The 14,208-nt window shown below is 40.4% G+C and overlaps 1 protein-coding gene across 1 annotated transcript in view; it reads left to right on the top strand.

Moving 5' to 3' along the window:
* LOC114029612 (ceramide synthase 4-like) overlaps positions 1-8,718 on the top strand; it is a 26,877-nt gene extending 18,159 nt beyond the window's left edge. The window contains exons 9-12 of the mRNA XM_027844151.1: positions 410-538; positions 4,221-4,327; positions 4,645-4,801; positions 7,326-8,718. Coding sequence (XP_027699952.1) covers positions 410-538; positions 4,221-4,327; positions 4,645-4,801; positions 7,326-7,493 — 561 coding nt within the window. The 3' untranslated portion in view covers positions 7,494-8,718. The remainder of the gene's footprint in view (positions 1-409; positions 539-4,220; positions 4,328-4,644; positions 4,802-7,325) is intronic.
* Positions 8,719-14,208: the final 5,490 nt, after the last annotated feature.

Below are 14,208 nucleotides of genomic sequence, written 5' to 3' on the forward strand. Positions count from 1 at the left end.
TAAGGGCAGACCTGGTCCACTTGAACTTGGTAAATTCTGTTAAAGATTGAGTAAGGAGGCCAGAAGCTAAGGAGCCAACTCCATTCTGTTCAATTCAATAACAAAGATGCTTTCTCTGGAGCTCCTACCACTAGGTCCATTTCCAACCCAATCAGCAGCTCTCCCTCCAACATACTGTCAGCCATTTGACTCTCCTTCTTCATCTTCTCCTTGTACCTCACTTCAATCTCTTCCTCCTCTTAACAGGCTGGAACTTTCCCTGAGAAGACTGTCACATAATCAGGGCAGAAGAGGTGGGAGGAAAAGTATACCTAGACTGTGGGTCACAGTGTAACCCTGAATATGGGCAAAGTGAGCTACATCCTCTGGGAAGTAAGCAAGGTCCTCATGGCTACCCTTCTCTTCCCAGGACTTCTATGGATATGTCATCCATCATTTTGTGACTGTCACTTTGATCTTCTACTCTTATTCTGCCAACCTGGTGCACATTGGTGTTCTGGTGATGCTGTTACATGATGTGTCAGATATCTTTCTGGAGGTGAGTGAGTCCAGCCTGGAGGAATATAGCTAGGATCCACCTGAGTCCCTGCAAGCCTCATGTGTGCAGAGGCCACAGCCTTGGAGAAGGGAACAAAGCTGTCCCTAAATTCCCTCACCATTATTGTATTCCAGTATGCTTGGTGGCCCAGGAGGTCCTAGCAGAAGGAGGGACTCAAGGCTCACATGAACCTGATGCCATCTCTGGGGAGAGGAATGACCCAAAAGAGAGAGATGAGACTTTCTCTCTCCCTAGCTCTGTCCCTTTGTTGTTGTTTGGTTGTTCAGTCATGTTTGACTTTACATGGTTTTCTTGGCAAAGATACTGGAGTGGTTTGCCATTTCTTTCTCTAGTGTGTACACATTTCATAGAAGAACTGAGACAAATAGGGGTTAAGTTACTTGCTCAGGGTCACACAGCTAGTAGGTATCGGAGGCTGGATTTTACCTCTGATCTTCCTGACTCCAGGCCCTGTGGTCTATCCAGTGCACCACCTAGATGTCCCAGTTCTGCCTACCAGAGAGTAAAAGTCCAGGGAAATATCTAAAAATAAAACTTAGCTATGGTTCACATCTAGTGTCTCCCCAAAATAGGGGAAGAGGCACACTAACTGGGTCCCTTTTTTAAAAAAGTTCTCATTATGCAATATAGGTATTAGGCATAAGACAGCTCTTAATTTCCCCCACAGGGAATATCTGATGCAAAAGACTTTCAAGTGTACATTAGCAAATACAGTCATTCTGCAATAATGTGACATAAGCATTCCCAAGAAACACAGTGCCTTTCAAAATCACCAATGAAAAAACACCATTTATGAGGATAATGAGGCTCAAGGCACAAAACTCAAAAACTTTATCAGTGACACACCAGAAAAAAAAAGTAGGAACCTAATTTTAAAAAAGCATATACAGTTTTACATATATTAAATGGTTAAGAAATTCATAAATAGTACAACAAATGGAAGCTGTGCACTTGGCTGTGGGTTGCTACTCCATCTAGGGCCCAGGTGCACAAACAGGTTGGCATGCGGCCACAGCAGAAGGGAATAGGGGCAAAGGTGGAAGTGGTATAGACGAGCCTTTCTCTGCTCTTAGCTCCAGCTGTACTAGAAGATACACAATGACACTTTACCTTGACAAAGACCTGAAGGTCAATTGTGGAGGAGATATCAAGAACCTGGGCTGCAGTTTCTCAGTTACTGTGAAGTGGTGCCATTTTCTGAGCACTTTCTCTATTCCTTGCAGAAAAAATTGAGTAGAAGCAAACTTGAAATTCCTGCTCTGCTCAAAGAATTCCCTAATATAGCAATCATGTTGGAACAAATTCTCATTTTCAAAAGCCACATTATAGCAGCATTGACCATACAGAAACATAAAACATCACCATTAGCTCTCTACATCCATTTTACTCCTCCTGAAAGGCACAAGCCCTTTGTGGTACAATGGGACAAATATTTCACAGTGACCCCAGGCTTTCACTGTCAAGATCCAGATCTCCTAACCAGCCAGGGAATGGATTACTTTGGTTCTTCAGCTACAGGACTATTATAGGAATGATTATCTTCTCTGAGAAACTCTTCTCCTTCTGGTAAGTTGATATCTGAATTCAGAACACTGGAACTCTTTTCCTATAAGGTTACCACCAAGGGCGGAAATAACTATTTCTCAGGATCACTGGTCTATGACCTGCCCTGCAGAGGGATGGATAGTAGAGAAATCTTTTCCCCAACCTTGCTGGAGGTCCAAGGGAGCAAAAGTGTTGGCAAAGAACCTGACAGTGAAGGGTCCCAAAGGAGAGTTGACACAGATGTTTTCATGGCCTACTTCAGGGAACAAGGTTCTATCCCAAGTCTATCTTTCTGATTCTGTGGACAGTCAACATCTCTGTCATGCTATATCATTCTGACATACTCGATGTCCCTCAGTAAAAAAAAAAAAATTGTCAAGCACCAGTTCTACCTGTGAGGGGTTCACACAGCAGTACAGTCATCAGGCCTCCCGCCTAGCCTTCCTATGGGGACAGCTGGTGCCTCTGCGTGGGCTTTTCCAGGCCAGCATTCTTTGATTTTTCCCTCTATAGTCAAGTCTTGGCAGAAGTCATGGGGAGGCAGGGTGAGAAAGAAAGATATATAAGTCTGGCCAGGGGATAGAGCTGAAAGAGGAGGAAAGTTGGGTAAGCTGAGCATAACTCTGTAGACCTACCCAGGTCACAGAGGCCCTGAATAATTTGGCTAGCAGAATCAATGGTGACTTTGCTAATGTGCTTATGGCAGAAAGTGAGGAAGGCCGGAAGCAATGGGTTGAATTCCACCAAGGTCCCAAAAGATCCTGCTCTAGGACAAAGGATGCACAAAGCAAAGGGCTATGGCTGAGATGGGGGGGGGGAGTCAACTTTGCAAGAAGAAAATAGCAAAGTGTGTCTGAACAATGCTTTCTTTGGAAAAGCCCTGCAGGGTTAGTGGATAAAAAGCACAATGGGAGTTCAGGGGATGACACTGGCAGCCATAAAAGTTAATGCAGTTTGGGCTGCATTCAGAAAGACCCAGTCACCAAAACAGGGGAGGTAACAGTTAATCCAGACACGAATCAATCAATCAACAAACATCTATTAAGTGCCTGCTAAATGTCAGTCACTTAAGGTGGTTTGCCTCAGTTTCCTCATCCTCATCATCCTCATACTCCAGTATCTTTGCCAAGAAAACCTCAAATGGGGTCATGGAGAATCAGACATGACTGAAACAACTAAAGAACAACAAAACATACATACTATCCATTATCGTTGTTTGGATATATTAACTGTATTTTTGAATGAGTTTGAGGAACTGGAAATAGGCAAGACTTGGTTAGAGAATAGTATAGGAAGGTAAGTAATAAGTTTGGAAAGGTAAGTTGGGGCTAGGTCATGAAGGGCTTTGAATGCCAAACATGGGGATTTATATATGATCCTGGAGATTATAGGGAGCCACTGGAATTTTTTGAGCAGTGGATTGATGGACAGTGGACCTGTAGCTTAGGAAGACTACTTTGGCAGCTGAGTGGAGAAGGGACTGGAATAGGGAGAGACTTGAGGCAGGGAGTCCAACTAGGAGGCTGCTTACAATAATCCAGGCAACAGGAACTAGCCCTAATTCTGGCGGCTGTGTAACTGGAGATAAAAAGATAGAGATGAGAGATATTGTGAAAATGTGTATGGGACAGGGTGGGAGAGGTGGCAAAAGTGAGGAGTCAGAGATGACAGTAAGGTTTCAAATCTAGTGATTAGAGATATGGTGCCTTTGAGAGAGATGGAGAAGTTCCAGAGAGGGGTGGATTTGAGGGGGATGAGATCTACAATGAATATTACAACCCATCCATGTGTGTTGATCCTATGACTAGCTCTGTCTTTTGCAAAATAAGAAGGATGGGGTTGAGCTATTTCTCACTGGTCAATGGCCTGGAACTCAGCCCAGCCTCCAAAGGGAATCTGCATATAAGATAAAGCTTCCCAAGGTACACAGCTCTCTGGAAGTAGAATGTATGGTCTGTAAGATATGAGTTCCCCATCATCATAGGCCTTCAGGTGAAATGATGGCTTGTCTAGGGGGACTCTTGGACAAGCGTAGGTTGTACTAGATACCCTCCGGGGCTCCCTCCCAACTCTGGGTTTATGTGTTACCAAAATTCTCTCTTTTGTCTCCTTCCAGACTAGTAAGATGATAGCTTATGCAAAGTGGAAGCAAGCTCAGAACATCATATTCATCCTCTTTGGCCTGGTGTTCTTTGTTAGCAGACTCATTTTCTTCCCAACCAAGTGAGTTGAGTCCTAGGAGGTGGGGTGGGGTGAGGGCAGGGAGGAGGAAAATGTTCTGAGTCCTAGGGACCTTTTGCTGCCAAGAGCTGCCTCCTAGAAAGAGGAGTGAGCCTCCTGCTTGACAAGTCCTTCTGTGTGTGCAAAAGATGACATAAGGTCAAGCCAGGGATCCTTTGAGGATCCCTGTGGCTTTTACTGTGTCCCTCCCATTTTTGGGGGGATAACAAGGTTGTTTCTGATGATCAAGGCATCTGAGCCCTGGCAGCCTGCCTCCTCCCTTCCCACATTGTGACCCCCAGTTTCTCTCTCTCTTACAGAGTCATCTACAATTTCTACTATGTTTTCCAGACCAACAACCAGTTCTTCTTTGGATATTACTTTTCCAATTCCCTCCTGATGGTTACACAGAGTCTTAATCTCTTCTGGTTTTTCCTCATCCTCAAAGTGATCTATAAGTTTTTATCAGAGGGCCAAGTAAGTACAAAACTTATCCTGGCCCACTCACCCTACCCCCAATCCCTGTCCATCAGCAAAGGAGAAAGTAAGGAAAGAGGAGTACTGGAGGTGAAAGTGGGGCATGGAAACTCAGGCCTAGCATCCTAGTACCAATAGGCACCCAAATACTACCAACAAGACATCTTATCCAGTGTCCTTGTCTTTCCAATCTCAATCAATCAATCAATCAATCAATCTCTCTCTCTCTCTCTCTTTCTCTTTCTCTCTCTCTCTCTCTCTCTCTCATTTCTTTCACCTCATCTCTGTCCATCCTTCTTTTCCACTCTCTCACCTTACATACTCAGTCAGATGCCAAATATTATCACTTCTACTCCCACAATATCTCACCCTTCTAATCCCTTCTCTATTCACACACCCATCATTCTTCACACTACTGAGAAGTGGTTTTCCCAAAACACAGGTTAGACCACAGAGAAAGGGAATGATAGAGAGAGAGGACAGCATGCCAAAGAAGATGGGAAGAGATGAGATCAAGGGTGTATATCAAGGAATTTGCCTTGGCAAGGAGGAAGGCCACCTTTTTTATGTGAGAAAATGGTGAAGGAGGAAATGTGGGAGAAGATGCCCGAGTGATGTGAGAAGAGGAGAAGGGGGGATGAGGGAGCTCTCATTGCATGACTTCAATTGTTTCAGTGAAGTAGGAGGTGGAGGTAAGGTACTCAGCTGAGAAAGTAAAGGGAAGAATACCATGGGAATCTTGAGGAGGGATAAAATGTTTAAAATTTCCATTGTGGTAAGTGGTCTAGCAAATCAATTAGGAAGGTGTAAACAGATTCTCTTCTTCAGTGAGAACTCAGTTGATGATGTGTACCATAAATTTGTAGGGGAGCTCAGTTATTATGGTCCTTTGATTTTTCTTGACCTCCAGTCAATAGCAGATGAATAAGAACAAAGGAGATGGATGTTGGGAGTAATCCAAGGTTCGGGTTTGGGAAAGTATGATAGCTAATAGGATAAAGAGGCAAGAGATTAAAATGGAGAGGATACCATCCAGTTGGACTGAGTCAAGACAGGAAAAGAAGGAGAATGTAGCCAGTGCAGGGGTGATAACCTGATAAAGAACCAAGGAATGTGGGGTGGGGAGGAGGGTCACCACGAAGAAGAATAAGGTTGGGCATTGTAAAGCAGAGAGAAGAATGGAATGATAAAAGATTTTGGTTAGATAAGAGAATCTCAGAGTTTATGTACATGAAAGTGGAATATTTGTGAGTGATAGCAAACTGAAGGGTATGATCATTTCTATGTGTGGCTGAGGTGGAGAGAAGGCATAAGTCACTGGAGTTGTGTAGTTGAGTTAGAAAGTTAGAGTATTTAAGGGAGTATCAGCGGGTATATTGAAGACCCCTAGTATGAGAGTAGGAGTTTTGGGTGGGGTTAAGAAACACTGTAAGCTAGACACAGAACTCATTGAGGAAAGAAGGAAGAATACTCTGGTTGTTGATTGACAGTAGCCATTAGCACCTAGATTGGGTGATAAATTCATTCACTGAGTAAAGAATAAACTCTCCTCCCCAATGAATGAATGAATGAAAAAACACGTATTAAAAGCCTTAACATTGTACTAAGCTCCAGAAATACCAGTAAAAAAAATTGAAACTGTACCCTTAAGAAGGGGAGACAACATATAGAGAGCAGTGGGCTGGAGAGGTTTATTTTGGTTTGAGAATAGCTAGCATTTATGTAGTGATTTAAGGTTTGCAAAGCATTTTACAAACATTGCCTCATTTGGGAATCCATTGGGATTGTAAAGGGAGTCGTATTCTATCAACATGCCCTTTCCTGTAGTAATGGAATGTTGATGCATATTTCAAAGCTGGAAATTAGCAAAAGGGGGTTTTAGGGTTCACACAGTGCTAGGGCAAATGCAAGGTCTGGTGATCCAGAGGGTGAAACAGCAGGCAGCATCAATGACAAGGTAACAGTGGCCATCCCAGTAGCTCCCTATTACCACCAAAAGAAAGTATAGACTTTATTTATCCTTTATAACCTTGCACCACTCAGCCCCAGTCTACTTTTCTGGCCTTACTATACATTGCTGCCATTGCTTTACTCACGATTCTGTCTGGTCAAACTGGCCTTCTTGCTATCCCTCACCCAGGGTGCTCCATGTCCCCTCTTTGTGTCTTTGCACCTTTTGTCCCTCCATGCCTGAAATGTCAGCCCCCCTCACATCTACTTCTTAGAATTCCTAATTTCCTCTAAGACTCAACTCAAGTATCACCTAAATTAGGCATTTCCTGATTTCCTCCCTACCCCCACCTTCTACTGCCACCCATCCCAAAATATCCTTGTCTATTTATTTTGCATATATTCTATATATAATTTTAGAAGTGCAGGCTATTTCTCCCTAATAGAATGGAAGCTCCTTGAGGGCAAGGCCTGTTGCATTTTAGTCTTGGTTCCTCCTTTGCTTTGTACGGTAATTAGTGCATGACAGGGGTTTAAAAGATGCTTATTGATGAATTGTCCCTATGATTCTCAGGTAAAGAGTGACGTGAGGAGTGACCTAGAGGAGCCAGACCTGAGCGATGAGCTGTTGACAGTGAAACACCAGAGCAACACAAGCCTCCAGTTCAATGATGCCACAGATATTCGGGCCCGGGGGGCTCGAGGGACTGGCCAACTCACAGAGGCTGACCCTGTAGCATAATCTAGTCCAGCTTAGTGACGATCCCTGGATGACTGGTCTCCCGACTGCCTGCAGACTGAATCACTCTGGGAAATGTCTTAAATTCTGGTTGAGGATGGACTCGATAGAACAAGGCTTGTAGTGGACAGGGACCCTTCACTTCTATCTCCTTGTGTCTGTCTGTCTCTCTGTATACTCCCTTTACTGGACCTTAGGGTAGGGGAGAAAGGATGGAATATTTCTGATGAGAATTTTATGGTGAATTTAGCAATCTTTCTATTGAACAGACTTTTCCCCTGAGCCATTGTCCTTGGACTTGCCTGTCCCTTAAAAGAACAGTATGAAGCGGAGGAGGATGAGGAGAGCCCTTTTAAAGTTCCCTAAGTAACTCACTATTCCAGTCACCCACAGGATATTCCAAACATTTTTATCCCTTCTCAAACCTTCCATGGCTCTCATAGCTAGGCAACCTTGCCTGATATTTCACTGAGAAGAAACAGTTTGAATTCAGGTCCAGGCCACACCCAACACTACTGCCTTTGTGTGGTACAATAAACTCCTTTTGCTTATTTCCAGAGTTTTCCCTATTACAGCATACAGCCTGAGCAAAAAATTTTCCTTTTAACAATTTGATGGGCCAGCCAGGATGGGTCATTTGCTAGCATGACTATCACTAGGTCTACTCTGCCTGCACAGCTGACACTCAGACCTTTGTCTGATCTCAGGCTAGAGTGAACTCTCCCAGCAATCAGTCAGACATGAAGTGGTCAGAAAATTAAGCTCCTTGAACTCAGGAAAGATAAGGAGAAATAGGTCTAGAACTCAAAACTGGTTCTTTATCTTTTGCGCATGAAGAAAAAGAACTGCATGTTTGTGGAAATGGGGCAGTGGTGAGTAGATGGTCTCACTCAACTTTAGGTTGCCCCAAGGCAAGATGATACTAGTATCAATATGGGACTGGAACAGGGTAAATCTCAAACTCTTAAAAGCTGGGATAAGGTAAAATTGCATGTTCAACTGAGAATGTTTAAAGCACATGATTGGACTTGGCACTTAGATAATTGTGGAAAGCAAATTTGACTAGATAAATGTGGGACCCTTGATTTTTGTCAGCTGCACATGTTAATAACCAGGCCTGAAGGACTGGAGCCTAAGAATGGATTATTGGTGCTATGAGGCAAGACTTTCAAGCCAAGACTGCCCCTCATTATCATGTCTATACAATCTAGATTTCTCAAAAAAAAAAAAAAAAAACACAGACCATGACATTCTTAAGAAACCACTTTGGTAAGGAATAATCAAAGAAGAAGGAACTTAAGAAGGAGAAGGAAGTAAAGATTTAATTTGGTACATTTTGCTTTAAAATGGATGATAATACTAACTTGCTTTGGGGGAGGGAGAATAGCAAAAACATCTTGAGTTGTTCTTATCTGTGAAGTTTTTAGAACTTCTTATTCACACAGGGTCATAAGATCCTATCAGCCCTAATAGTATGTTATAAAATGTTAAAATAAAGTTTAAGAAACTAGGACAACTCCCATTTGAAGTAGAGGGGACTTACAAGTTTGCTTATACTACTGAATGAGTTCCATCTGAGATATTTGACCATCAGCCATTATTTCTGACAGTGCATGTGATATTCCACAACCGTAGACCACTATCTCTCTGCAAAGAAAGGAAAGGAGCACATTTTCTTTCTCTTTTTTGTGACCTGGCTGGATCATTAATCACAAAGCCATCAATTTAATTTCTTTTCTTTCCATTTCCAATGTTGTAGTCATGTTATATAATACTTTCCTTTTCTGTTTACTTCATATAACATCAGTTTCCAATAGTCATCTGATAATTTCTGTATTCTTCATTTTTATGATTCCTTATGGGACAGTCTGTAAGCACATACCTCTGGACCCTGCTGAACTCAGACTCACGCAAAGTCTGGTGGTCCAGGAGAGGAGAGCTCAGAGTCCAACCCTTCATTGTACTAAGGAAGAAGTATAGCTAATAAAGATCCTTTTATGGCCACCTGCCTGTTCTTTCCTGCTTCACTGGAGGGCTGGCTCCAGGAGGACAGGGACAGATGTCCTTCCTCTCTCTCCCCTCCAGCCTCAGCTTAATACATAGGAAAACTCAATAAGTGTTGGTTAGTGATGGCCCATACAAAGCAATGGCCAGCTCTCTTCAAACTCTGATTAGGGACTGATTGTGTAGGGCTTTAAAAGCTAAATAGGGTAATTTCCATTTTATCCTGGGGGCAATAGCAAACCATGATATGGATTAAATAGGAGAGTCACATGATTAAATCTTCCTTTAAGGAAAATTACTTTGGAAACAGTACATAGGATGATTGGAGTGAGGAAAGATTTGAGACAGAGAAAGCAATTAGGAGGTGAGAGGTAGAGAGGGCCTGAACTAAATTGGTATCTATGAATGGACATGAAGAACTAGATGTGAGAGATAGGAAGATAAAACCTATAAGATATGGCAACTGATTGGATGTGAGAGGAGAGAGAATTGAGGAAGAGGTGAGAAGGGTGGTAATGCCTTCTGTAAAAATAAGAGAATTTGGAAGGGAAGAAAGCAAGCCCCCTCAACAAGATAAGAGAGATGAATAGAAAGGCAGAGACAGTCTTCCATGAGGAGTTAAACTGTTGACAGAAAGGACAGCTAGAAACCACAAGGTGGGCCTCTGCATAAACTCTATGGGCAAACCATGACCAGCAAACTTGCAGCACAAGGGTCATAGTTCCCAAATTGGTATCCTTTCAAGCAAAAATGATAAGCAGCTTACAGAATAGGTAATAGGTCCATAACACACACAGAACTAATAAAACAAGCAAAATTACAATAGTTTGAATAAAGAAACCAAATATAGTTGCAGCCTAAGGGGTTTCAAGTCCTTTGGCAGTGTCTATGATCTTCAGGAGTATGGTAAGCATCTCCTATGCATCTCTTAAATATCTGTGCAGGGATTAGGGGGTTTGTGGAGGCATTTCTTTTTTTCTTTTTTTTTGTGCAGGTATTTCTGAGACCCTGTCCAGGTTCCAGGTCACTTGTAGAGATTCTCTAGGTATGCTGCTAAAACCTGCTAGTGATAAGACTTAGTATAATTTAGTAAAACATGACAAAAATCTAATTGGATTGACCTTTCAGTAATTAGTTCACATGGCAAAAACCTGTTTAGACCTTGTTGATCTAATCCTATTAACAACAGAGCTATAAGAAGAACAAATTAGAAACCCTTAATTTACCTGAAATTTCAAAGAATTACAGTTTTTACATTGCACTTTTTCCTTCTATCTTTATGCAGACCCTGTATTTGACATGAACAATGTCATCCATAGGCTGAAGGAGGAGGACTTGACTTGGAAAATGAACCATTCTGTCCCTTAATATTATCAGAGACTTCATAATAGGAAAAAAGACAAGTTTAAAATCTTTACAATTATTAATGTAATCTTACATGTAAAATCTTCAATTCAGTTTTAGAATTTGTTACTAGAACATGGTTGTGTGGGGTACAGAAACCCTTATCAATGAATTGGAGATTCAGAGATATTAGCAAAAAGAAAAATTCATTTATTGGCTTTCTAGAGAAAGGGCTCCCTCAGAAGGGTACTGAAAAGGGAAACACGGTGGAGAGATCCCATTTCCAAAAAGGGAGGAACAGATATGGAAATAGAAGTGATGTGAAAATGAAATACAAGGAGATATATATATATATATAATTCTAAAGGTCCTTTAGGTTGATGGAGAGAACAATGAGGAAGAGTTAATGAGAAAAATGTTTCTGTGGAGGTTTGTTATTTTGTGATCTGTGGGAAGATTTCTCACTTTAGGTTTCCAAACTCTGGTCCCCCTTTTCTTTCCTGCCTCTCTACCAATGCCATATAGACACTGGGTGTTGGCAGGGCAAAGATAACAATGTCTGGCACATCAGACTGGCCCTCTCTGGGTTGACAAAATGGAGTGAAGACCAGCTACAAAACAGAGTTGGTTTGTTGTGGGTCTTGAGAAACCAATTAGATTCTACCTCATGAACACTGACTCCATCTTGTGCTACTACATGTATTATCCTCCTTCTTGTTTTTCTGCAAGTCATCCATGGGAAACTAGATGGCATAAGCCATTTATTGTCTAATAAATATGGGTGGATGCAATTAATCAGCACCTCTCGATTTTAAGAAAAAAAAGACCCCAAAACCTACTCACTGTCTTCCCAATACAACAAGAACTCACTCTTTCCCCTTTCCAACTTGGAAAGCCCTTAATCTTTCCTCCAATTAGAAATCAGATTATCTAATTTTGTATCCTGGTTTGTATCCTATTGTTTTCTTTTACTTAATTGGTCTTATTTGATCAATTGCTTTTGATACTTAAAAATCTGTCTCATTCTATATTCAGAGTCTTTGGACTGACTGGGAAGTCCATTGACCCTTTTATTATGCCTTTTTTTGCTGGTAAATCATATAGCTTGGATTATTTCCTGTTATTATTCATTATCCACCACACTAGGTCCTGTATCATTTTGACCTTATCTTGGTAAACAATGTAAGATATTGGTCTATACCTAGTTTTTGCCAGACTGCTGTCCTTTTTTCCCAGCAGTTTTTATCAAATAGTGAGTTCTTCTCCCCAAAGTTTAGATCTCTGCATTTATCAAACACTAGATTTCTATAATCATTATTGATGTATATTGTATACTTACTCTATTCCACTGATCCACCACTCTATTTCTTTGCAAAACCAGATTGTTTTTATAATTATCGCCTTATAGTATGGTTTAAAACCTGGTCCTCCTTTGTTTACTTTTTTTATTGATTCCTTTGATATTCTTTTTGTTCTTCCAAATGAATTTTGTTATTAGTTTTTCTAGCTCAATAAAATAATTTTTGATAGTTTAATCGGGATTGCACTGAATAAGCCTATTAGTTTAGGTAAAATTGTCATTTTTATTATATTGGCTCAGCCCATCCATAAACAATATTTCTCTGATTATTTAAATCTGACCTTATTTATATAAAAATCATTTTATAATTATGTTCATAGAGTTTCTAGGTTTGTCTTAGCAGGCACACACCCAGGTGTTTTACATTGTCTATGGTTATTTTAAGATACTTTAATCTCTATCTCTTCTTGTAGGGCTTTGTTGGTAATATATAGAAATGCTGATGATTTGTGTGGTTTTATTTTATATTCTCCAACTCTGCTAAAATCATTCATTGTTTCAACTAATTTTAACTTAATTTCTAGGATTTTCCAAATATTCATCATATCATCCCACAAAGAGTGATAGTGTCATTTCCTCATTGCCTATTCTAATTCCTTCAATTTCTTTTTCTTCTCTTGTTGCTATTTCTAACATTTCTAGTACAATATTGAATAATAATGGTGATAATGGGCACCCTTGCTTCACTCCTGATCTTACTGGAAAGGCTTCCAGCTTGTCCCCATTGTAGATAATGCTCACTGACAGTTTTAGATAGATACTACTTATCATTCTAAGGAAAGCTCCAGTTATTCCTATGCCCTCCAGTTTTTTTAAATAGGAAGGAATGCTGTATCTTTCAAAAGCTTTTTCTGTACCTATTGAGATAATCATATGGTTTCTGTTGCTTTTGTTACTGATATAATCAGTTATGTTAATGGTTTTCCTTATAATGTACCAGCTCTACCTTCCCAGTATAAATCCCACTTGGTCACAATATATAATTTTTGTGATATATTGTTGTAGTCTCCTAACTAGTACTTTATTTAGGATTTTTGCATCAATATTCATTAATGAAATTGGTCTATCATTTTCTTTCTCTGTTTTTGTTCTTACTGGTTTAGATATCAGCACCCTATTTATTTCACAAAAAGGAGTTTTGTAGGACTCTTTCTTTGCCTATTATTCCAAATAATTTATTTAATATTAAATGTAGTTGATCTTTAAATGTTTGGTGGAATTCACTTCTAAATCCATCTGGTCCCGATGCTTTTTTCTTAGGAACCTCATTAATGGCCTGTTCAATTTTTTTTTCTAAAATAAGTTTATCTAGACATTTTATTTCCTCTTATTAACCTGAACATTCTATATTTTTGTAAGTGTTCTTCCATTTCACTTACATTGTTAAATTTATCAGCACATAATTGGGCAAAATAACATAATAATTTCTTTGATTTCATCTTCATTAGTGGTGTATTCACCCTTTTCATTTTTGATACTATGATTTTCTTCTCTCTTTTTCAATCATATTAACCAATGGTTTGCCCATTTCTTACTTTGTATTTAAGTTTAAAATGAATAAAAAACTTTTTTTAAAAGGCTGTCCCCACCCCTACTTTGGAGTTCTTTTTCTGACACACAGTCAGGATTCCAAAGAAATGAGCTATCCCAGATTTGAGTGTTGTTAGGGAAATCAAGAGTGGAGTGAGTCCCGTCAGTTTCATTCTATTTCCCAATAGGCAATCTTTGCTGTTCAGTGGTTACAAAACAGGAAGTTAGAGAGAAGAATGGGTTGTTTGCCCAATAAATAGGATGTCTATGTTGTTATTTTCCCTAGGGAGGGTTATGGTTAACCTCATCACCCAAATCTACCAACCTCTGATATTAAAGAGGACTGGGACTCCTCAAGACCTGGATTCTAGTCACAACACTACCACTAACTTGCTGGCCTTGTCATCTCCCCCTCTGAGCCTCAGTTTTCTCATCGGTAAAATGAGAAGGTTGGATACTTGCTGCTTGGTAGAGTTCCTC

Source organism: Vombatus ursinus, unplaced genomic scaffold (genome assembly GCF_900497805.2).
Source record: "Vombatus ursinus unplaced genomic scaffold, bare-nosed wombat genome assembly UNPS02014935.1, whole genome shotgun sequence".
NCBI classification, from domain to species: domain Eukaryota; kingdom Metazoa; phylum Chordata; class Mammalia; order Diprotodontia; family Vombatidae; genus Vombatus; species Vombatus ursinus.